The sequence below is a fragment of the Gopherus evgoodei genome, chromosome 4 (assembly GCF_007399415.2).
Source record: "Gopherus evgoodei ecotype Sinaloan lineage chromosome 4, rGopEvg1_v1.p, whole genome shotgun sequence".
Lineage (NCBI taxonomy): Eukaryota > Metazoa > Chordata > Testudines > Testudinidae > Gopherus > Gopherus evgoodei.
Window position 1 is genome coordinate 107,928,193 of NC_044325.1, and position 25,369 is coordinate 107,953,561.

At 38.9% G+C, this 25,369-nt stretch overlaps 1 protein-coding gene across 1 annotated transcript in view; it reads right to left on the minus strand.

Annotated features, from left to right (window-relative positions):
* The window catches only part of PIK3C2A (phosphatidylinositol-4-phosphate 3-kinase catalytic subunit type 2 alpha), a 90,057-nt gene that overhangs the window by 48,962 nt on the left and 15,726 nt on the right, over positions 1-25,369 (minus strand). Inside the window, exons 2-8 of the mRNA XM_030560485.1 lie at positions 24,097-25,272; positions 11,264-11,364; positions 8,503-8,660; positions 6,695-6,815; positions 4,463-4,574; positions 3,181-3,260; positions 2,979-3,042 (exon numbers count right to left, since the gene is read on the minus strand). Coding sequence (XP_030416345.1) covers positions 2,979-3,042; positions 3,181-3,260; positions 4,463-4,574; positions 6,695-6,815; positions 8,503-8,660; positions 11,264-11,364; positions 24,097-25,206 — 1,746 coding nt within the window. The 5' untranslated portion in view covers positions 25,207-25,272. The remainder of the gene's footprint in view (positions 1-2,978; positions 3,043-3,180; positions 3,261-4,462; positions 4,575-6,694; positions 6,816-8,502; positions 8,661-11,263; positions 11,365-24,096; positions 25,273-25,369) is intronic.

Below are 25,369 nucleotides of genomic sequence, written 5' to 3' on the forward strand. Positions count from 1 at the left end.
CTTCTTACAGCCTTGCCTCATCCACTATCAAAACTGGGCAGTGACTGAGACCAGAGTGAGAATAGTGACTATGTAACTGAAGATCAAGTAGACACACGCGTGCATGCTGGAGAACTTGGCTTAGTAGCAACCGTCATGGCAGTACACATGCCTTTTTGAAACCTCACAGCCCCTCCCTGGTGTACTTAATCGGCAGTGCTGTCCCAACCCCACTCAATTCTTTCACACTGTGAGCCAAAACTGGAGACTGATGCAGATGGGATGGAGAGTTAGTTATGGAATACACATCTGCACCCACTTCTCAAAGAACAATTACAGCATAAGTAGATCATTTTTCTTTGAGTAATTACAGACATGTATTTCACTCAAGTGAGTCAAGCAGTAATGGAAGGAGGTGGGGCTCAGTGTCTACTTAGAACAACTGAAGAACTGCCTGTCCAAAGCTTGCATCTGATCTACAGATAGTTGTAATAGCATAGTGTTTGGTAAAAGTATGCAAGGAATACCAGGTAGTGGCCCTGCATGTGTCCAATATAGACACATCACTGAGAAACATGACTGAAGGTGCGTAGGTTCTCATCAAATGAATCAGTCTATTGGGGAGGTGTAGTCTGAGCTAGCCCACACGCTGTCATAATAAAGGACGTAATCCATGTGCAAGTCATCTGTGTGCCTGACCCCTCTTCTGATCCACTCAGACACGAAGTTGAAGCAATGCACAAAAGTTTACTGCTTGTCAGATAGAACACCAAGGATCATCATACAACCAACAAATCAATGTGCTGCTCATCTGCATTCTATTGAGGCTTAGGAAAAAGATACAGGTAAGTTTACTGGTTGGTTGGTTAAGGTGAAACTGTGAAACCACTTTAGACAAATTTTGGGTGTGGTTTGAAGGACACCTTGACTTTGAAAAAACTGTGTATAGAGGCCAGGCCATTAGGGCCTGCAGTTCACTTACTCTCCTTGTGAGTATAACAATAATAAGACTGTCTTTTGGCAAAAGGAAGGACAGGGAACAAGTTGCTAAGTGCTCAAATGGAGGTCCCATGAGGGAAGCCAGCACAGTGTTATGATCCCACAGAGGAACAGCTTCTTTTACAGGTGGAAAAAAGGCAGACACCCCCTTTTAGAAATCTTCCATAGAGTGAGAGAAAAATATGGAATCCACTTACCTTGCTATTAATGGTTAACATAAGCTACTTGAACATAAAAAGTATTTACATTGTTTACGGAATTAGTTATCTGGCAAGGCCTAAGCAACTGGTTCACCAAGCTCAGAAAGGCAAGAACAATTACTCCAAAGATGAAGAAAATTCAATACCTTCTTTGATAACCACTTATTGATAAGTTTAAAGACTAAGAATCATTTAAATTTAAGAAATATTTTTAACAAAAAAACAGCTGTAATCTGGATTTAAAATGGAATTTTGACTCTTATTAAATTGATTGAACCATAAAGTTGAATTACAACCTTGTTGCTTACACATTCCCAGAATGCTTATATGCTATCAAAGTCCTCACATATAACTGGGCCAATAAAGCTGTCAATGGAATATATTTGGGTCCAGCATGCCCCTGAAAGAGGTGCCTCTTTGATCCTAAGGCTATGAGAGCCAAGAATTTGTATACTAGCTCTTGGCATTCTTCTTAGCTTCATCTCATCTCATTCAAGCCAGCAAACAAGCAGCAAAAAAACAGCTAAGACACCAAAGAGCAAAGAAGCCACCATGTTGCATCAAGAAGAAATAATCTTCCAGTTCAACATTGCAATATGACACCACCTCCAAGAATTCAACACTAGTGGTGAGCCCGAGTGTGTAAAAGCACTATCAGTAGATTAGATTTGAGTTATAACCTTAAATTTATTTTAAGGTGATATGTAAATACTATTGTCGTTTAAGATACTAACTAACTGTTTCTCCTGTTAAGCAAAAGATTGTTTAGCTTCTCTCTCTCCAGGAATACATAGTCTAATCTTAGTAAACAAAACGAAACAGTAGGATTTAATTTAAGTACAAGACTCTCAATTTTAATTAAGCTGCCTGTTTCAAGACTGTTCCCTACAGTGAGTTGATGAGTTTAAGAAAAAAAATTGCTTTTATAAATGAGTAATTATTTAACGACCATCTAAATAACCAAGTTAAATACTTCCTTCAGTTTCATAGGATTTTCAGTTTTTCATAGTTAGCAAGTATGAGTATTTTGCTTTTCTTTAGTCACGCTGTCCTCTAAGGAATGTTAAGAGCCAAAAAAGGACTAAAAACCAGGAGGTATCATCTCTGAACTGGCAATGAGATACAATCATTAAGATCTGGCCTATTGCCCTTATTTCTCTAGGTCAGGGGTCGGCAACCTTTCAGAAGTGGTGTGCTGAGTCTTCATTTATTCACTCGGATTTAAGGTTGTGTGCTGATAACACATTATCATTTTTAGACGGTCTCTTTCTATAAGTCTTTAATATAAAGTGAATAAAGTTTTTAAAATGCTTAAGAAGCTTCATTTAAAATTAAATTAAAATGCAGAGCTCCCCGGACCAGGACCCGGGCAGCGTGAGTGCCACGGAAAAATCAGCTGTGTGCCGCCTTCTGCACATGTGCCATAGGTTGCCTACCCCTGCTCTAGGCTATACATTTTTAGCACTTTAGGGGATAAAATTACTTGGCATGCAATGCTTGGAAAACCACACCATTTACCCTTATGGTTAGATGACCAATTATTTTAATTGTGTGTGATGAGGAAGAGAGACATGAAAGGAGATCTGAAAGCCTAGAACTTGGGATCTGATTTTAACAGGGAGAACTGAAAGACCTTGTTAGTTTTTGGTTTAAATGCCATTAGTGTTTTTGTAACTCTCTCAATACAAGAAGGTGAGTTAAGATGCATATAAAGACTACAAGATCATTCTTATGCAAGCTTTAGTATAGCACTATTTGAAGGAGAATTTGTTCTAGAAAAAAAAAAAAGGAGTATCTTACCTCGTTTTTAAGAACCATGTCAGTTTGAGTATGGTAAGCCTCTAGGAGCTCTTCAACAGAACCCCTGGAATACATGATTAATTACTGTACAAGTGGAATTTCATACTATATACCACCTTCTCACTAAAGGCAAATATAGTAAATTGTTTGAAAATTTAGCAGAAGATGACTTTATCATGAAGGCTGTAAATTACACAGTTACCTTGAAATATTTTCTCTGAAAGGCTTTTCTGTTTTGTAGAGGTGTTTTGTTAAATTTGTAGGTGTCCTATCATCTTCGTCCTAGTAATGAGAAAATATTGGTAATTCAGTCAGTATTTGACATGAAAAAACGGTTCCCTTCATTCAAGTTATAAATGTAAACCAGTATTTTAGATACAATATTTTTAGATGCAAAGACTGTAAAAAGCAACTGGGTCAAGATATTTAAAAATGGATGCCTAAAGTTACGCTGCTAAATCCATATTTAAAGCACTTAAATAAGTGACTCAATTCTCAGAAACACTGGAGCACCCAGCGATTCCCACTGATTACATCCAGCAGCTCCCACTGCAAAAATATTTTCCATCTGAGGCCCTCTAAGCAGTTTGAAAACAAACGAAACCTCAACATCCCTTTAAGGTAGGCAAGCACAGATTGATCCCTCTGTGCCTCCGTTTCCTAGAGTCACAGAAGTCCAGATCTCTCTTCTGGTGTGTGCTTTATCCAGATGACCATTCTTTACTTCTATAAATATAAGCCAAAAATTGCAAGACATTTTGGAATAGATTTTCCACAAAAACAATTGGACTTGACGGATTCTTAGAGTCCACTTTTCATGAGAGCCAGTTTAGTATTCAGTTATTCATGACCTGCCCTCAGTGGAATCCTGCAAGTGGAAGGGGCCCTGTTTGTGTAATTGGCTTAATTTCTGCAAATAGTAATCAGCCTTATTCAATAGCACTGCTTTCTTCTTGGTTGGGGCAGGTGGGAGAGCAGTGGTGGGGAGGTTTCCTAACTCAGAAAGGAGACAGTTGAAAAAGACCAGCCCCATCTCTACTCACTCCTACACAAACATCAATTCCCACTTGAAAAGTTACTCTAAAGTGGTACAGTTATCCATACGTGTTTAATTTATTTCCTCTATTCAGAGGAGAAAAAGTCCAGCACAACACTATGTGGATTAACTACACTCTGTTACTCACGTAACAAAGTTATGTGTCAATCATATCACTAACTGACCACCACTTCCATCCCCTTTAAAACGTGTCAGCAAGCATATAAAGACCATAAAAACCTTTGTTGTTTCTTCTTACGCTCTCAAAATCCAATCCAGAGGTTTAAGAGATTACATTGATTTGTAAATCCTTTTTGGATTTTTTTTTTTTTAAACTACCATTTGGAGGTATATACACCTTCCCCTTCCAGCATGGCAACATTACATATACAGTTTCAGCAACATAAAAGTCAGGATTATTGTAACTGGAAGTTTAATTTGTACTTACTGTTCGTGCCAGATCTCTGCACACTACACTATGGGTCAAGAGCTGCAGTTTAATCTCTGCATCCCATTTTCGACAGTTCTGAATGTATTCATGACTTCCTACACAGTGCTTACTGTTAAATGAATGAATACTGTAGTTACCCGCCATTTCAAAATATGCAAAAAATGTTTTTAAACCAGCACTCAAATATTCAAGATAGCCCTGAATCCTCATCCTTTAGAAATGCTTTGAAAAACAACAAAGATCTAAGTTAGACATTAATATCTTGATTCAGCATTAGTCCTGCAGAACATCTCTGAATTTTCAGCCGTTGAAGAGAATTAAGACTACCACAGGATGTAGGTGATCTTAAAATTTAACAATTTATAGAATTCCAGAAGTGTGCATGGTCAACTGCCAATTCCAAAAGAGTATTTAAGAGTACATCTTAATTCTGATTTAAAAATCAATTCCTTCTATGCCTACAGATTAATTTACCAGGCTGCTGACATCTGAATAGCAGCTGAAAACTATGTTATTCTCTCATTATAGTCAAAGACCCTAGAAGCCTGCATACAAGCACTCATTCACCACATGATTTAGATGAGGAAGAGAGATTTCTAGGAAGCTTCTCAAGTTATCTTCGTTTCCCCTCACTTTGCAGGATATGGGATCCCAGCATGTGCTCAGATATTAACAGGAAACAGATCCCATACAACACAAGTCTCTTTAAAATTCTTATCCACAAAGAGAAGCAAGAAATTCCAGTTACAAAGCCTTCTTCACAGATTTGAAACAAAGGAGAATTTGGTTGTTGAATTTTTTTCTTTCAAATCCATGAAGAATTTGAGAACCTCAGTCATACCACAGAATGCTTAAGATTCTCTAACCCCCAGTTTAATTTCCTCCTACTTTTCACTTGTGCAGTGAGGTTTCCCCCTTGGTTATGAACCCAGAAAACAGCCCAAAATACTACTTATCTATGATAGTTTAGAAATGACTACGTAAGTTTTCCAAGTGTGTTCCACATCGTATTTGAAAGAGCATTCAGAAGTAAAAAGGCCACTCGGGGGGGATCCTTATATCACAGCCTCAAGAGAGGCGAGAAGGCAATTTAGGAAAAGGCCTAAAGCCTGTTAAAGGCAGAAAAGCCAAAACATTTTTTCCTAAATTTTCCCAAATGACAATATATACATGTAACTAGAATCTATCATCAATAAAGAATGCAAATGTAGCTTGTATTTTGATGAGTAGGCCTCCTAACTCAGTCTAATCCTCCACAGCACTTTTATTTTTAAAGTGAGTAGGAGGGGCTACAAACCCCAAAACAACTGATATATCACTTCCATTTCTATATCATGATCCAACACACGACAAGATTTGCAAGATGTTCATCAGAGTCTAGGATCATGAAAACAGCCTTAGTGGAAACAGGATTCTCATTACAAGGCAACCTTCCAAACCCCGAAGTTAGCTTTTACTGAACTTGAAGCAAGTGTGAACTTCGTTCAACCCCTTATGATCTGACAGCCTCTTGCTTAAATCAGCACTTTATCCACCAACAGCAGTTTCTAATGAAGAAGGCTCAGAAAACAGGAAGTTCAGGTAAGAAAATGAATATGAGCTGAAGTGTGAAAACTAGCCCTGGAGAGGCAAATAAGGTGATTTATATAAAGTTAAAAAGTGAATTCAGTGCAGGGAAGAGCAGACATACTGAGACCTAAAAATGTTGTCTCATTTATTTGCTGACCAGGCAAAGAGGTACTTAACAGTTTTGAAATGCAGTGTGGTACTCAAGCAACTTTAAAATTCTATAGCTTTTTAAATGCCTCCCCCGGACTGTGTCATCCCCACTTCAGTTAGTCACACAACAGCTACCGTAACCAAGCCAGAAGAAGCTCAAAGACCAGTGTAACTTTTGAAGGATTACTCTCATGAGGAGAGTGGAATGAATATAGAAACGGGAACTGATCATCGTATGATGTAGTACAGCACAAAAGGCTAATACATGCTAGAACAGAAAAGCCAGTTTCCAGATCAATCAATCAATCTGCAGGGACATAGTACCTATGCACACACACTTCCTCCCCTGTACTCCCCCATTACAAAGGAAAAGTAGTAATATTCAAATTCTAATATTCATTAAATTCAAATTTTGCAAATTTACTTTTACACATTTAATGGATAGATTTTCTAGTAACTGTTCTGAACTGAGTGACAGTTAAAACATTAATAAAAATTAAGTTGGCTTACTTCTGTAGAACTTCTTCTTGACCACAGACTTTCAGGATATAGCTACTAATGTCCACTTCATTCAAGTCATCATGTACCCAGCAAAGTGCCTGCATTATTATAAGCTCGACAGGAGAACTCACTGTTTTTAAAAAAAAAACAAAAAAAACCCAAAACACACCACACAGAAATTTTCATCTCAAACAGGAATCCTTATTGTACTGGAACACTGGTTTAGACCCAACTTTAATGGAAGAAAATTAAAGTATGTTACTAAGGGACCAGGAGACAGCTCTGACAAATAACATAGAAAACCACTGCTTCCCGCAGCTCCCATTGCCCAAGAATGGTGAACTGTGGCCACTGGGAGCCACGAGCAGCTGCACCTGGTAAACCAAGTGTCTCGCAGCCTGCCAGAGGCTTATTCTGAACAAGCTGCGAACCAAGTTTGGGAACCCGTGCTCTATAGCAAAGAAAGTGCTCTCTCTCATATCTCGCAGAAGAGTCTATTATTCACAGTGGAAATATCCATATGCTGGTAGAAACCAATACAGGAAGTTGAGGTTCCACATGTTCTCATTCGGAGTTGCCTAATGTAGCAGCTACAACAGCAGTGTACTTTGGCATTTGTGAAGGACGTAAAAATTCTAAGCGTCTACAGTTTCAGCTACTGCAGAGAAGAACACCAGGGGAGTGCTCTGACACCCATTTTCTTATGAACATAATAATGGCCGTACCAGGTCAGACCAGAGGTCCATCTAGCCCAGTAGCTGTCTACCGACAGTGGCCAATGCCAGGTGCCCCAGAGGGAGTGAACCTAACAGGCAATGATCAAGTGATCTCTCTTCTGCCATCCATCTCCATCCTCTGACAAACAGAGGCTGGGGACACCATTCCTTACTCACCTTGGCCAATAGCCATTTATGGATTTAACCTCCATGAATTTATCTAGTTCTCTTTTAAATGCTGTTATAGTCCTAGCCTTCACAACCTCCTCAGGTAAGGAGTTCCACAAGTTGACTGTGCGCTATGTGAACAACTTCCTTTTATTTGTTTTGAACCTGCTGCCTATTAATTTAAACCTGCTGCCTATGAGATAATTAACCCTCAGGGAAAAGATTCTTAGCTGCCCAGATTCTTTCCTTCCACATGCCATTCAGTATTTCCTGCTTGTTCAGGTAGGACAGATAACAGCAGTTGTCACCTAACTTCCTTACCGAGGATTGCTAAAAGTTAATACCCACATTTATGGCTGAGTTTTAATATATCGTGCAGTCTTGGGACATAATCTTTGCTGCCTTCAAGACAGGTTAGACTTTAATTCCCAGAGCACTGTTTGTGACTGAATTGGGCTGATTTGCAAGGGTCTTGCTGAATCCACACTTTTTTGATGACTGCCATCATGTGCTCCAAAACCTAAATGATTAATTTAAGTCAAAAATCTCTAGCCCTTATAATTGCAAAACTAACTTTTGAAGTGTGAGCAGAATATTACATTATGCAAGGATGTCTATCTGACCCTGTAGACAGCCTCAAACAGCTTTCAGTGAAATCTGAATAGCTTTCAGTGTTTTCAAATATATTTGAATAAAAAAATAAAAATAAATTAATTCACAACTAGGATGAGTAAAGTCCAAAAGGAAAATTTTCCATGAAAAGGCATTAAGTACCAAAAAAGTAAGGTTTGGAATGAGTGTGCCATCTCAATATTTATAATTAAGACTTTCAGAAGTCACTTAAATTCAAAGGAATAAGTAACTTATTAAAATAATTTAGTAATCCGTTGAACTACAAAAATGAACTGTGAACTATAAAATGGAAACACTTACCATCACATGTAAATGTTACTGGCTGTTGGAATCCTTCAATTTCTATAGAAATCTTGATACTGGCATTCTCCCTACTTATATTTCTTTGCAGCATGACTGGACTCAGCACAAAGCCTGGATTTGTGTGCCGATTGTTATAGGGAAAGTTGGTCCTCAATCTGTAAACAAAAAGGGTTTTATTAGTTAATGAAATAGTCTATGTATAAGTCCCTTGTCTGTCATGCGCTGCAATGGACTTGTCTGAAAGTAGTACCAAAGGCCAACAAGTTGAAAATGCTTTTTCATTCTTAATTAAAGCTGTAGATTCAGAAACATTTGACTTGTCTGCTCTTTGCACCCCAAAACTGCCCATAACAAAACAGATGAGCAACTAGTTTAAAATTACCGCGTGTATGCTGGAGCAAGAGATTACTTTCACATGTTAAGCTCATTGATACCCATTATCTTGATATTTGCATGATGTTCTGCATTTCCATGTTTAACTTTAAGTTACAATTTAAGAGAGCAAACTATACTGTAACATCTGCATAAGACAACTAATTTTCATAGCTAAAAAAATCCAATACTTTTGTAATACAAGTCCTCAAAGCACTCTAAAATGTTTAGTCTTTGGGCACTGCTGACATATACTGTTCAAATCAGATTATTGCAAACACTGAAATTTAAATAAAGAAGCAATAAAAAGGAGATAAGTTAAGGGCAAAAAAAATTTGAGGAAAAGGGAGCTCATTTTGTTTAAGTCTTGTAAACCAAATTGCTAATGAGAGAGAGGTATATAATTTTTCCCCCCTCATTTGTTAGAAAATGTTCTCAGAAGTAAACTTTATTTTCAGTCAGAAGCAGCTACCAAAAAAATGCTATTACGAATTAGGCAGAATATTTAAAGTCACTAACTTTTTGCTGACATTACAGCAATATTACTGGACATTAGGAACAGAGGAATTATACTGGTCTATCTGGCAAAGTATCCTACCTGTGTAGTTAAGTATCCTGACAGTGACTAACAACATGCTTCAGAGAAAAATGGAAATCCCTTATATGGCAGTCTACAGAAGAGCTGTTAGTGGTTTAAGTCTTGAAGTGGATATATTTAATTGTAATATGTTAAAAAACATTCTTATTCCTATCCAATACTCAAAACGATTTGCCTCAGTATCTTGTAGCAGTGAGTTCCACAGGTTAATTATGAGTTGTGTAAATAAAACTGAAGAAAGAATACAAAGTTACCCAATGAAATAAAGGTATACCCCTTTTTGTATTTGGAGAAGGAGTAAATGATAGCAACCGACAATCTCTATCTCATTCATTACTTTTTAGGTCTTAATTTCCTTTAAACTAAATATTCCTAATTAGTGCATTTAAATATACAGAAAAATCTTACACTTATAATAATAGCACCCAGAATGTGCTAGGTGCTTTCCAAATTCAAAAGAAAGGAGTCCCTGCTCTGAAGAGTAATATTCCATGCCTTTAGGTCATTTTTGTCATCTTTCTCTTGACCTTTGTCTACTTTGTCACTTTTGAGATGGAGCGACCAGAGCGAATGAAATATTCAAAGCAATACTAGTTGACTAATTGGATGCATCTTTCACAGACACATCCCTACAAAGAATACAATATATTCAGGATCTTGTGAATAGTTTTAAAGCAAACAGATTCTGAGATCATGCAATACCCAGTCCACCAAAACAAACTAAAACAGAGATTGCTATTGAAGTACAGATACAAAATTGTAAGGATCTTAAGACAAACCAAATATTCAGGATTCCACTTCTTAAATGATCCAAGAACATGTAGGACTTGCCCTACCCTGTCTGCAAATCATGTAGTTGGTCACAGAGGAAAGGTTGAGGGAGCAGCAGAAAAGCAAGTCGGGGAGGGGGAGAAGAGAGAGAGACAAAGTCTCCCTTATTACCTCTCTTTGTCTCTCTCTCTCCTCGTAGGTCTTTACATTCTCCTTGCTTTATTCTGCTCCCCTTGAGCAGCATCTCCCTGCTCCCCGATACCTCTTTCTCCAATACCAGTAATAAACAGAAACTAAGACAACTCATTCTCCCTGGTGAGAGACTAGATCAGAGAACAAGTTGAGGTTTGATCATTGCAGTCAGCCTGGATTTCAGGTCTCTTGCCCAGGGAGGGCAAAGGCCGAGGACATCTTTCCTCAAGAAGTTTATGCCTGTCTGAAGGAGGTGGCAGCAGCCTGTGTGTCTGGAGTTGGGGCCAGGGGACAACGACTGACTGAATGCATTTCAAGTGTAGAGATAGGGCTCGTTGGGAGGGTGAGAAGGGAGGAACTGATTGGGAAGAGGTAAGAATTAAAAACTTCGAGAAGAGATTGAAAAACCAAGTGAAAGCAAGGAATAGAAAAGGAAAGGAGAGACAAAGAAGGAAAAGAAGAACCTGTACTTTAGAAAAATGTGTGTAGGGGAACAGGAAGAGACAGGAAGTGAATACGCTCAGTCATATCAGTAGATCAAAAAGAAAAGAGCAGGCAAGAGACATTTACTAAACAGAAAACAATGCCAAAAATGCTAAAATATGCGCCAAAGAAAGAAAGGAAAAGGGGTTGGACAGAACAGACCGATGTGAGGAGAAAGACATACTGAAGCTTGCCTAACGCAGCAAAATGTGCAGGGCTAGTCCTGTTAACATTACTGGAAGTTCATGATATTTGAACTTGGATATTTATTTCAAACCTCAGGACAAACACACACCACCATTTAATTATTTGAGAATTAATTTGCAATCAGTAACTGCTTACTTGGTAACTGCTTGACAAAAAGCTGCCAGCTCTTGATTTCGCCCTTCTATATCTTGGAGAAGTGCATTTTCTGTTGTCAGGCTAGTGGTCCCATTGTCTTGCTACAGTTAAAGGATAAAACAAAACTTTAAACTGGTTGAAAACATACTCCCATAAATCTTCAGATCACTAGTCAAACCTCAAAGCAATGTTGTGTCCCAACTAGATTTCAGCTACATGAAATGTGAATTTACAGATATTAGCAAACACATGTAATAAGAAAATCAATGTTTGTTATGATTTACTTGGTTTTGTATCAATTTAAATAATCAGAACTGATTCTTTGCAACATTAGCAAATTGGAAAGGCAACACTCATGGAAGCATGTAATCTGGCTTAGATAGCTGTTTATAGCCAAGATATGAGACAGCTAACTCTCCAAATGCACTACCTGCCAGATTGGCGGATAGTGATGGATCTATTGGGGATTGATTTATCATGTCTAGTGTAGATGTGGATAAATCAATCCCCAGTCGCTCTGCCATCGACTCCAGAACTCCACCACGGCAAGAGGTGGAAGTGTAGTTGACGGGGGAGCAGCAGCAGCCATCGATCTCACACTGCGAGGATGCAAAGTGAGTGATTCTAAGTCTAAGATATGTCTACTTCAGCTATGCTATTCTCGTCGCTGAAGTTGCGAATCGTAGATTGTTTTCCCCCGCCAGTGTAGGCCAGGCCTAAGTAAATGTAGCAGATACTGCACACATACAATGATAGTCAGTCTTGTACTTTCTATCCCATTTTATTAGGGGAATGCCAAGAGAGGACATTAGGTCTATTCTCTATTTTATGACATGGTACAACTTCCACCTGGTCAGAGGGCAGAATGAATTGAATAATGGCTGTAAGAAGAATGGCACTAGTCACAAATCAGTAACTTTCAGCATTCTGTATGAGCTCTAGTAGTGCTCTCCCTGTGACCCCTGAGACTCCACACTGCAGTCTTTGAGGGCAACTGTGTTCAGAGGATTCCGATTTATTTCCAGCAATTTTTAAATTGAAGTGTTTGAATCAGCCCCATTACTAAGAAGAAAGCACCACTGCAGCCCAGATGCAAGGCAGCAATACCTTGAGCAACTGCTGTCTCTTCCCAGTTCAATAGTTCTCACATTGGGACACATGCTACACCAGAGGTGGGCAAACTACAGCCCACGGAACCCTCCTGCCCAGCCCCTGAGCTCCTGGCCCGGGAGCCCCTCCCCTGCAAGCTCAGTTTGCTCTGCCACCAGCCCAATGCTCTGGGCGGCAGGGCACCTGCAGAGCCCTGCCTGACTCGGTGCTCTGTGCTGCGTGGCACGTGGCTGGCTCCAGCCGGGCAGTGCAGCTGCAGCTCCATCAGCCACTGGTGCCCCAAACAGCGCAGTAAGGGGGCAGGGATTGGATACAGGACAGGGGAGTTTGGCATTGGGGTCAAGGGTGTGAATAGGGGTTGGGGCCCCAGGGGGGGGCAGTCAGGAAGGAGGGGGGTTGGATGGGATGGCAGGGGGCAGTCAGGGGTGAGGGTTCCAGGGGCAGTTGGACAGGGCAGAGGAAGTCAGGAAAGAGGAGGGGGTTGGATGGGGCAGCGCAGGGCAGGGGTTCTGGGGGTGGGCTGGATGGGCCAGGAGTCCAGGGGGGCCAGAAGCAGGTGTGTGGATAGGAGGCAGGGGCAAGGCCACACTCCTCCCTAACCAGCCCTCCATACAATTTCCAAAACCCAGTGTGGCCCTCAGGCCAAAAAAAAAAAAAAGTTTGCCCACCCCTGCACTACATCTTGGGGAAAATAATTGCAGCAGCCGTGGTTGCTCCACTACCTGCTCCCCTGTGACACTGTGGGAGCCCCAGGAAGCACATGATAGAAGCTTTACTTATTATGCCTGAGCCTACTCAAGCATCAAGCAGCAAAGGATGGCTTCCTTCCCACAGAGGCCTGGGGGGAAGGAAGGGAGAACATGCACATGGGAGAAGAAAGCAGCTTAGAATCCACCAGTTAAAGATTTCTGCTTCTCTGACCCAACAGTCTGGGGATGTTCTAGTGGACAGTCTCCTCAGAAGAACATTCTTTGGCTGTCCCCAGCAGAAGAAAGATGCTCTAGCCATTCCCTCTTCCTTGCCTGAGTTAACAAACTCTTGATGCAGAAGGGTATGTTAACACTACAGTTACTAAGACTTCCTGAAGGGGAATTTTGGGATGACATAAGTTTCCCCTCAGACTGGTTAAATAGCATAAATGGAACAGAAAAAAACAAAGAAGAAATCTGTGCCCCCCACAAATACTAATTTAGGCCCCTGACCTTTTTGAAACATGTTCAGCCTTCAGGCAAGGAGGGTGGCAACACTGCTGAGGTGAGGTGTTATTGACTACAACTGTAAGTTACTGACACCAGTTCTGATCAAGCAACAGAAATATTGGAAGACCTGATGCAAACAGGTCACTGGGAATTTAAGCATTGTGCTAGTAAGACCAACTCTTGACCAGATACTATCTCAAGAGCAGATAGGTAAAAGACTATTTATGGGGATACAGAGGAATGTTTGCCCTCCTCAACTACTCTCAATACTCCAGGCAACGGAAAGGGAAGAAATTGACTATCTATAGTTACTCCTGAAGAAGCTGAAACGTTACTGTTCAATTCTCAATGGGAATGTTTAATCATATATTAGTTCCAATTTTATGACTTCTACTTTAACCTTCTAAGGTCTAAAATACAAGTACCTTTTGTGGTAGTAGACTAAAGATACAAGTGAGTTTATTTCAGAAATCAGTGCAACGTTTTCATGTAATAACCTGCACAAACATTCCGACAGCTGCTGTTAGTGAACTCTGTAAAAATCTCAAGTTCATCTCTTGGCAAAAATGTACATCTGTTATACCAGATAAAGCTATTTAAATATAAAGCTATCGTATGTATAAATATGATTATATTGAAGTTACACATTTTATTAGGATTTTAGCTTTAGAGCCTTCTGCCACTGTAGCATTTTTGAACCAGTTACTTTAATCATGCATTTGTTTCCAATTTAAGGCACAGTTGTGTCACATAGCCATGCCATAGCAGAAAAATGTTCTACTTCATGCAAAATAAACACTATGAAGAGACATGCACAATTGGCATTTGCTCTTCATTCAACTGTGCATGTTACTTACCACACAAACAAACTGGCCCTGTTTAATCAATCAATCTTGATCTGCTGGGTTACTCTTATCAGTGTATTTAGGCATTACGTGTAAGCACCTATGCTTCTGTGGATGCAATATACTGTTTATTATATAGTAAGGAATTTTTATTCACGTTATTGAGTGTGTGTAAAGCCAACCTTTGATATTTCAAAACAGTGTTAAATTACACTGTAGTAAAAACTGCAAAATACCTATCTCCACTAGCTTTATTTTAATGGCGAAAGCAGCTTTTCAGATATCAAGTGTGGTAGCCTGCAACTATACCAATTTGCTATCAGAGTTTTCAGCAAGATAAGAGATTTGATTCTCTAAAGGAAGCACTGGTAATTTGAATTTGTTGTTTCACTTGCAATTACTGGTCTTATATCTTTTGTCTCATATCAAGGCATTCGAACGTTTTTCCTTCGGAGTAGTGCATCTTCTAAATCCAATGTGGAGGGTAATAAGACTACTCCTCTACTTTTTAGGATCCTTTCTGATTTGAGTTACAGTGAGAAGACTGTGGGTGACTAGCATGTTAAAGGGTACTGTAGGTGTCATTAAACCAGATCTCAGTGAAGGAAAAATGTTCAAAATGACTCATCTGAAATAAGACCATAAAGAATGATGAAGTCTGAATTGCTGATTGCAGTCAACCAAAACTTTCTTCCTTATTTGTTGGTAGTTGAGGGCAGTGTAAAGGTAGAGGTATTGGCCTCACTCTCTCTCTCAATAATTCCAATGCCATGATGTTTTTGGCCACTCTCTCCAACCAAGCAATAAGATTTGCAAGGGTGGGAAGATTATTTGTGTCTGAGATCCCTTGAAGGGAGTTCCAATTCTCCAAATTCAAAGGACTGAACACAAAGACTAGTTAGAAGTTTCATCTAACAAGGTACTGTGGTCTTGTGCACTTTAGGCCAGGGTTTCTCAATCCACTGGTCAGAATCCCAAATTGGGTCACCAGAATGTTTCCAAGGGTCGTGTGGCAGTTCCTGTCCCACAGGGTTGGCTGGGCTCACCTCCCTGATCCAGGCACTGCAACTAGAGATGTAAATATTGTTTAAGAAAGTTAACCAGTTAAATGATTAAAATTATATTGTTTAACTGAGGCTGCCCCAGTGTGGCTGGGGTCCCTCTTGCTTGCATGGGGCCACCAGGGCTGGGGCTGCTCTGGCTGGCATGCACGGGGTTACCAGTTAAGGTTGGTTAATGGTAAGCCTAATGCTTACCAGTTAACCTTTTACATCCCTAACTGCAACCTCTGGGGTCCCACCACCACTCAGGTTTGGCCCAGCCACCATGACAACAGGTGTCTGGGTAGGCCAAATTTAAGTGAGTGGCACTCAAGCTCCATGAGCCAGGTCACAACTCCACTCACAAAATTTGATCTAGTCAGGGGGCAGGGCCAAACCTGAGTGGCGCTGCAATCCCGGAGGGTGCAATGCACAGAGCTGACAGCCAAGTGCAGCCAGCCCCACAACACAGGAGCTGCCACTGTGGGGTGAATACTGGGCAGGATCTGACCAAAACTACCCCAAGGTCTCCACCCCCACACTGTTTACTTGGTTGTGACAGGCCACAAACATTTACAGTGAGAACCACTGCCTTAGACAATGCTTCTCTTTCTCTAGAGAAAGCAGGTGAAATGACGAAGTGCCCAAGCTAGCAGCCCCCATTTATATTTGTGGACACAGTGCATACAATGGAAGGCCACTCAATTCAGGAACTCAAATACACTCAGGATTGGACAGTGCACATTTGCTTTCCCCCCCAGAACATTCTGCAAGCCTCATCTTTTTCAAGGCTTTTTAGGAAGAATTGATGCCCTATGAAAGACTTGCGTAATGCATTGGATTGGTGGGCAGGGAAGGGTTACTCATATATAGTCACATTGGGGCAGCTCGTAACTTATGTCTTTTTAGAATGTGTTTCAAGCTTTGAAAAGGTAAATCTAAAGAAATACTTTTAAAAAAGTACACTAAACTTCAGACATATTATACCATCGCTAAACACGGAAGTTACTTTGAAAAGTTTTATCTTTTGGGATGTTTTGATTAGTCACATTTTACCTTTAATACTTCTCTGCAAGATATTTAAATTACAATTCAATTAATTTTTAGCAGAAAATTGCTAGAACCACCTCAAAATATGGAGCCATTGCATAGCGAGCATCGTTCTCCTGTACACTAGTTAAAACAAAGGAGAATAACTAGAAGCAGTAACTTGACCGTTTCTCTGCTAGATCTCTGGTGTGATTGTTTAAAGACATACATACAAAGTACATAGGAATGTGCTTGACAGTCACACTTCAATACAAAGTTGATCAGCGGATCTCTCTCCTCCTCCTAACTTTAGATTATCTAAATTAAAATGGCCCTTAGACATGGCTCCCACATCCAAGATTTCCTCAACTGCCTCAATCCTGACATTTTGCTATTGAAGCTAAACTGATGCTGGAAGTAACGATTAATGCTTCTCAGTGAAATTTAGAAACATTAATCCAGTCATCTTTCCACAAGCAAGAGAAAGATTGCACATGATGCCTGTCTTTCAACTATTTTACTATATGTCTTGTCTGCTAGCCTCCAATTACTTACATCGATTATGGCCTAAGCCATTTTTAAATTGGTAGGACTGGGGCAAGGCAGATCTGTACAGAAAGCAGGTCAGGATACACATGCATTCATGAAACTAACTTAAAATAAATCTTCACACTGACTTTATCCTGCTGCAGGTCTATGCTGTGACAGTTTCAGATCTGCTCTAACTTACACTGACTACCAATCACCCTAGACGGCTGAAATGCAGCCAAGAGTGGCAAGGGGGTATCCTGGCACCATCCTCTTTCCCTCAACCACACCCTATTTTTCCTGTTATCATGGAAGACAAGTGGTAAAGTCATCTCTGCACAACCAGAGGAACCTCTGGCATTGGGTAAACATCTCTGGGTTAATTATATCAGTCTGGGGTTCCGTTTGTGGCAGAGAATGAGGTCCTCATTATATATAGTACTGCGCAGTTGAAAATGTAAGTTATGTAATTCACATTGCATCCTCAAGTTTTAAAATTCTATGAAAAACCCTGTAATACATGTAGAAACAGTAGCTGCCAGTACTTCAGGAAGTCAACTTAACATTTATTAATATTCAAATATTGAATCTTGAATTAAACATGTTTCTAATTAACCTGCTCAACTGGTAACAGCTGCTCATTAAATACTGACAAAATGAGTGTATAAATTCATGATGTATTAAATGAACTACTTAAACATACATACAGACTAGAAACATGGTGATCCAACCTTGTCTGATCTAGACCAAAAAGTTTACAGCTCTCAAAATTGCATGTCATAAGGTTGTCTATATGATGCAACAATCTGCACTAGAGGGGTGTAATTTCTAGATTTGTTGTGCACTAACTGACCCATCTGAAGTGGTATTATGTTAATATGCACTAAGGAACTTTTAGTTCATGATCGTGTCTACATAAGCCAGTTATTTGTTAAGCACATTGGTGTGCTATACACTCACACTCTAACTCATGTTGCTGTGCTATGTAAATAAGTCCATAGTAGTTTTGTTTGTTGTTTTATAAACAGTTTATTTTGTAAACTGAGTTTGGAAACATTTTATATATTAGTTTGCCTTGTACCTTAAAGAGACCACAAATCACTTGTCAAATTTATTTTAACCAGCTATAGTTAGTGACAACGTTAACTTTAGCTGAAAGGTTACAGACTAAACTGAACAAAAAAATCAGCAGTTTACTCTGGGCATTTAATAGAATAATAGTCAGTTCCACTGTTTGGGACTTTACTAATCCCTGTTCCTATGTACAATTTAAGGAAATTGGACAAAGGCTAAAAAAAAAAATCACAAAAACTGGAATGTGGACTTGGTTGCAGGTGCAACACTTGCAACTACTTTTAATTTTTTTATTTTTTTTTTAAAGTGGACTGGACTTCAAGGTAATGATCTAAGTAACTCAGCAATCCAGTACAGCTTTTTCAAAGTTAGGTGATCAAGTCAGCAACACACAATACCAAATCACGCACAAAGAAACAGGAAGTTAGCATACAAAGAGGAAGGCAAACCCATGATAAAGGTTCAATTCACATCATGTAAACTGCAAATAAGGAAAAAAACCACTTGAATTTAAGTCAAGAATATCACAGCATAGCTTAAGTAAAAGTGTTTCATCACACGTAATCCACCAAGAAAAGGATGACCTGTTCTATGAAAAACACTACCCAGTAAGCTATAACCACAATCAAAGTTTTCAAAAAAAGAGTAATCTTGCATTTAGACAAAACCTTTCAATTCAAGCTGTACTGTACAATCTACACAGGGATCACTTCCAATAATGTGATACAACATTGCCATTTCGGTAACATCACACAACTGTTTAAGACAGCAACCAAACAATACCTCACCCCACTAGAACTCCAGGGGGATGTTTAGGGAGGCAGAATGTAGTCACTCAAGTTGAAGTTTGACTAGGGTTAATAATCCATTCCTATGGACAAATGTTATGGGATTGCTGATAACCACCAGTAAACAAGACATTCATTTTATTGATCATACAAAATATGGCAGCTCCTCCAGCACAACATTACTGAACCAATACTCAATCAAGGTATTAGGAATGACTGAAGGAAAACTGTCAATAAAATGAGTCACAAACTTCCTGTAGCACCACAGGTTTTCTTAGGAGGTTTTACATCCAAATATTGATCCAATTTACAAGTACAATTGACTTATCACAGGCCATAATAGTGTGTCTGAAGGCCATGATGAACCTGATGTTTCTGGGAAACACATCCGATATGGTGTCATTGTTAAAGGGCTGGCTACAGAAGTTAGAGAGGCAAACAGTTTCCTTGTTTTTAAAACACAGACTACATGAAGAATGAGTTCACAGATATCAAAGGTTAGAATTACACAGAAGACAAAGTTATACTGACATTCTACTCCTCACACAGCTTTTCAAACCTCTAGTCTCTTATAAAATAGAGGGAATCCTGGTGGGAAAAAGCCTTCCAAAATATGACAACCAGCCCAGAACAGCAGGAAATACTCAGATGCCAGGAATATTACCAATAGAAAATTAAGGATGACAAGTATTTTGTTCTTTTGTTTTGTCAATACTTTTTCTAGAAAGAGCATGGTTAGAGGAACGTCTTGGAGAAGATTTTAGGGAGCAAATTTAGAAATATATTTAACTTTATAACAAGTATTTTAGAGATCCAGCAGAAGAGTCATACCTTTGTTCCGTTTGGATGTTGTGTGGATAGTGTATGATATAATTCTCAAAGCAGGCATTTGAATTTTACTTTAGTATTGCAGCTAAATCCTCTAAATCCCTTTTCTGTGGTCACAATTTCCACAAGTATGACGTTGCAGACTGTAAGGGGGAATTATAGCAGAAAATTTCCTGCTGAAGTCTTTAGAGATTTTATTGTCTCTTTTGACAAGTATGAGGAATTCTATAGTGAAAGACTTTTCTGGAGAGATGGCAGCTCAGGAAAGCAAATGTGGCCATTTAAAAAAGGTATAATTGCCAAACTGAATTAGCCCCTTGGTCCATCAAGTCCTGCATCCTGTTTGACAGTGGTCAACACTGATTCTTTCAATGGAAAGCATAAGAAACCCCACAGTAGGCAGATGGGAGATAACCTGCCTGCCACAAAGGTCTCATCATAATCCCTAATAAAATAGGTAAGGCTTGAAGCACGGTTTTCATCTCACTTCCAATATTTTTATTTAAAGAACAACTTTGGTTGTTCTCATCCCTATAAACATTTAATTCCTTCAAGATCTTGGTCTCTGCATCCTGTGACAATGAGTTCCCCAGTCTAGTTATGCAATGTGGGAAAAACATCAGTTTTGAATTTGTCACCTGTATGTTATGACAGGACAAGGACAACAAAAGCTTCCAATCTATACTCTAACCCATTCATTATTTTGTATACCTGCATCATGTCCTCTCTCAAGATAAACAAACAATTTCAGCCTCTTCAATCTCTTTAAATGAAAGTCCTGCACCTTCCTAATCATTCTCAATGCTCTTCTCTGGACCCTTTGTAATTCTGTAATATCCTCTCAGATGGCGACACCACTGATTTTTATAATGCCACTGTATGACCAGTTTAATTTAGTGCACTTTCACAGAAACACCAGAAAGTCTAAATCACCAAGCTAATGTTTTTTCCTGGAGATAAAGTAAATAAAGCAATACACTTGGCAAACGTGTGTAGTTAGTTGCTGGAAGAAGTGTATATCTTCATGAATTATTATGAGTCAATGCAACAATACTTAAAATTATTGCCTTGCCTCAGCATTCATGACACATTGTGCCAAGAATCATTGATTAAATTTCTAGCAATGCTGGAAAATAGTAAACGGCTTTGAACTGATTTAATTTTTTTCACATTAAAGTAATTAATAGCACCCATCAAGGATTTAAAACTAGTCACATGGCTACATATTCCTAGCAGTTTAAAACAAGAAATCCTATATATCTTTAAGATGTCTGCTAATTATATAGCTTATCCAAGGAATGTAGTTTCAGCAAAGGTAACATTTCTGTAGTAACTAGGGCTGTCGATTAATTGCAGTTAACTCATGCAATTAACAAAAAATTAACCCCAGTTTTAATTGCACTGTTAATTTAAATTGGTATTCTATTGTTTAATTATTTTGGATGTTTTCCTACATTTTCAAATATATTGATTTACAGTATAACACAGAATACAAAGTGTACGGTGCTCACTTGATATTTGCACTGTAAATGATAAAATGGTAATAAAAATATTTGTATTTTTCAATTCACCTCGGAAGTACCCTAGTTCAATTTCTTTATCATGAAAGTGCCACTTACAAATGTAGAAACATTTGTTACATAATTGCACTCTAAAAACAAAACAATGTAAAACTTTAGAGCCTACAAGTCCACTCAGTCCTACTTCTCGTGCAGCCTATTGTTGAGAAACAAGTTTACATTTATGGAACATAATGCTGCCTGCTTCTTATTTACAACGTGATGTGAAAGTGAGAATAGACTTTCGCCTGGCAGTTTTGTAAGAGCATTGCAAAGTATTTACGTGACAGATATGCGAAACATTCGCATGCCCCTTCATGCTTCGGCCACCATTCCAGAGGATGCCCTTCCACGCTGATGACGCTCATTAAATAATGCATTAATTAAATTTGTGACTGAACTCCTTGGGGGAGAATTGTATTTCTCCATATATATCATGTTATATCAGTCTGATAATTGACCCAGCATGTTTTTCATTTTAAGAACACTTTCACTGCAGATTTGAGGAAATACAAAAAGTACCAATGTGAGAATTCTAAAAATAGCTACAGCACTTGACTCAAGGTTTAAGAATCTGAAGTGCCCTCCAAAATCTGAGGGGGACAGGGTGTACAGCATGCTTTCAGAAATCTTAAGAGCAACACACTGATGCGAAAACTATAGAACATGAACCATCAAAAAAGAAAAAAGTCAACCTTCTACTAGTGATATCTGACTCAGATGATGAAAATGAACATGCATTGGTCTGCACTGCTTTGGATGGTTATCAAGCAGAACCCACCATCAGCATAGATGCACGTCCCCTGGAACGGTGGTTCAAGCATGAAGGGACATATGAATCTTTAGCGCATCTGGCGCATAAATATTTTGCAACGCCAGCTACAACAGTGCCATGCGACCCCGTTCTCACTTTCACATCACATTGTAAAGAAGAATCAGGCAGCATTATTTCCTGCAAGTGTTAAAAGAAAACAAAAAACCCTAGCTTCTCAACAATTGGCTGCACAAGAAGTAGGACTGAGTGGACTTGTAGGCTCTAAAGTTTTACATTTTGTTTTTGAATGGAGTTATTTTTTGTACACATTTTGACATTTGTAAGTTCAACTTTTGACAGAGACTGCACTAAAGTACTTGTATTAACTGAACTGAAAAATATTTTTATTAATATCTACACTGTAAAAATAAAGTATAAAGTGAGCACTGTACATTTTGTATTGTGTTGTAATTGAAAATATATTGGAAAATGTAGAAAACATCCCAAAATATTTATAGAAATGGTATTCTATTATTGTTTCATATGATTAATCTTTTCAATTGCATAATTAATTCTGTTACTTGCTTGACAGCCCTAGTGATAACTGATTTAAGCTATCCATTAAATCCTCCAACCAAAGGGGAAAAAAAAAAAAAAAAAAAAAAAAAAAAAAGGAGAGGAAGACTACTAGACTTGACACTGAGATATATCCAAGTAAAGGAACCTTCTGGGGAGGGGAAAAAAAACTTGTGCTTACTTTATACATCATAAAAACACCCAATATTTTCTCTTGGCAGGCAGATCAACTTTAATATTAAAGTTATTTGTTTTTAATCATTGACTTGATTGTGCAATATGGATTGCAGCCCTGATTTTGAAAGCATGGAATGTAAATTTTCACTGACATAACTGCTTGGGCAGGCAGCCTATTGTCTGCTTATGATATTGTCAGAAGTTTTGACCACCTGTATCTCTAATTTCAAAGGGAGTTGTGCATGCTCAGCAACTCTGAAAGTCAGGCCAATGGCATACATTAGCAGTTAAGTTGCTCTGAATCATTTCAATCTTCAAGATATTTAGAAGAGAGCAAAGGATGGAATCCCTGCTCTCCTCCACGAGTTCACTGCACCATGACCTCTTCTGACAACAAAAATTACTACATGACCCCCAAATTGGTCCATAATGATCAGAGGTTCTAATTTAGCTGCTTCTGAGGGTAGGTCCACACAACCGCTTAAGTTAAACTTATGTTGCTCATGGGTGTGAGCATAGAGCATCAGCATAGATAGTCTTCATCAGATGCAGTACAGCAGTGAAACTGCGCTGATGTAGCGCTTTTAGTGTAGATGTGCCCTCAGGAGTGATTTAGAAGAGATTAGAATTCACTGGTGACAGGCATGCTCAAAGTTGAACTTGTTAAATAGAATTTAAAAACAGGACAACAAAACTGCAGCTACTCATTACAGCTATTGGATATTTTCATTCAGAACATGAATGTGGGGAACTTTATATACTTATCTGCCTAATAATTTTCGCTGAGGTGTCTGAGTTCCAGGAGCAAGGGCAACAGTTTGAGTATGCTTATTGTTTAATTACAGAGTTAAAAGTTGAAATGTATGTATTGGGTGATCCTCATGTTACATAAATTTTATGAAGATTGTATGGTAATTCCTGCTGTAGTGATTGATTTAACATAAAATCCAGAGAAACTGTTTCTTTAAAACACTCAATCACACACTTCCTTTCACTGAAGGGGTCACAGAATAGCAAATGCATTTCACAACTTCAGTTAGCCACAAACACTGCTTAGGAGGCAACTACTTAAAATGGATTAGACTGAGTTAGGATCACTCTAAAAGAGCAGTATTGACTATTCCAAAATTCATCAAAATTACACACAACAGTCCAATGAGTGCTGGCTTATTTGAAGATTTACCCTACCCAATAGTTTTTTAAAAAGACTCCATTTATGGTTTATATTAAGGACAACAGATTAAAATTTGCACCTAAGTATCTTGCAAGATATCGAATCAGTATTAGAAAGTTTAACAATGCAATTTGAAATAATGAAGATTATACCTGTGGCGTTTGGCCCTGTAACTTTGCAAGCTGAGTTGTTCGAATGTTTAAAGACTGGCTTCTTGTAACTGTTGCCTCAGCAGTGGATTTCCCATTCACTTTTCTTTCAAGATGACACGTTACTAGCAATTTTTCTTCTAGTAGCACAGCATCCCATGGATCTTCTGCAATTGTACTCGAAGTCACCTTTGCATCATCCTCTGCATTACACAAAATCTCCATGTTATCCACTTTTGGTTTACTTAAAGGATCCAAGTCCAGCCAATCAAATTTACTAATATCACTGGAGTTTTCTGAGGTTGGTAGTTTAGGTACTATAGACTTAAAATCAGTCATTTCTAAGTCAGTGCTGGATTTCCCATTTTTCAAGAATTTGGAGGTGCTGGCTATTTTGTCAAACACTTTTGCCATTTCTGGCGTGAGTGTTGGAGGATACATGGGCAAGCTTCCTCGTGGATGGAAAGGGGTAGTAGTTGTCAATGGGTATGAAATGTACTGAGACCGCCCGGGAAGACTAAGATAAACAGGTTCTGTAGATGGATAGGTGGACATGCTTAGGTGGAAGCCATTCTGAAATACACCAGCTTGTTTATTGTAAGAAGCTGATGGGTAAATAGGAGGTAAAGTGCAAGTCACAGGCCCAGGTAGCCGAGGTGTCCACTGTCCTCTTTGACCAGTAGGCCCAATATAAAACGGTGAAGAAAAAGATGGGCTCAGAACAGGAGTTGCTGGTAATGCAGGTACTTTACTAGATTCAAAACTTTCATCTAGCAGCAGTTTCTCTAATTCAGCATGGGTCATTTTATCTATATCAACAGTGCTTAATTTATCTTCCACCCTCTTTTTGGCAACAGCCTCTGGAAACACCATGAGATCATGGTCCTGTTTATTATGAGTTTGTGCTTTTTGTCTGGTGTTGCTTATAGACTCAGAAGTTTGCTTATTGCCAGTTACCACTCTTTCCTTTTGCATCTTAGCTAATGCCTCAGCTTCCATCTGCAATGCCTCTTCTTTGTCCACATCTTTTGTCCTTGCAGTTCCCAATGAAGGAGATGAACACTGTCCATTGCTACTGGATATCTGAGCCATAATGTGAAAGCAGATGTCCATTTAAGAGATCAGTCCCTTGTGCCTAACAATCTTTGGTCCTTGACTTTGAGAATAGATTCAGTAGACCTGAACAGAAAAAAAAAGTTAGAAAAACATGCACAGGCATAATTTGTACATTAAGTACATAAAGCTGTAAAAACGTAAATTTAAAGCTTTATGTTTC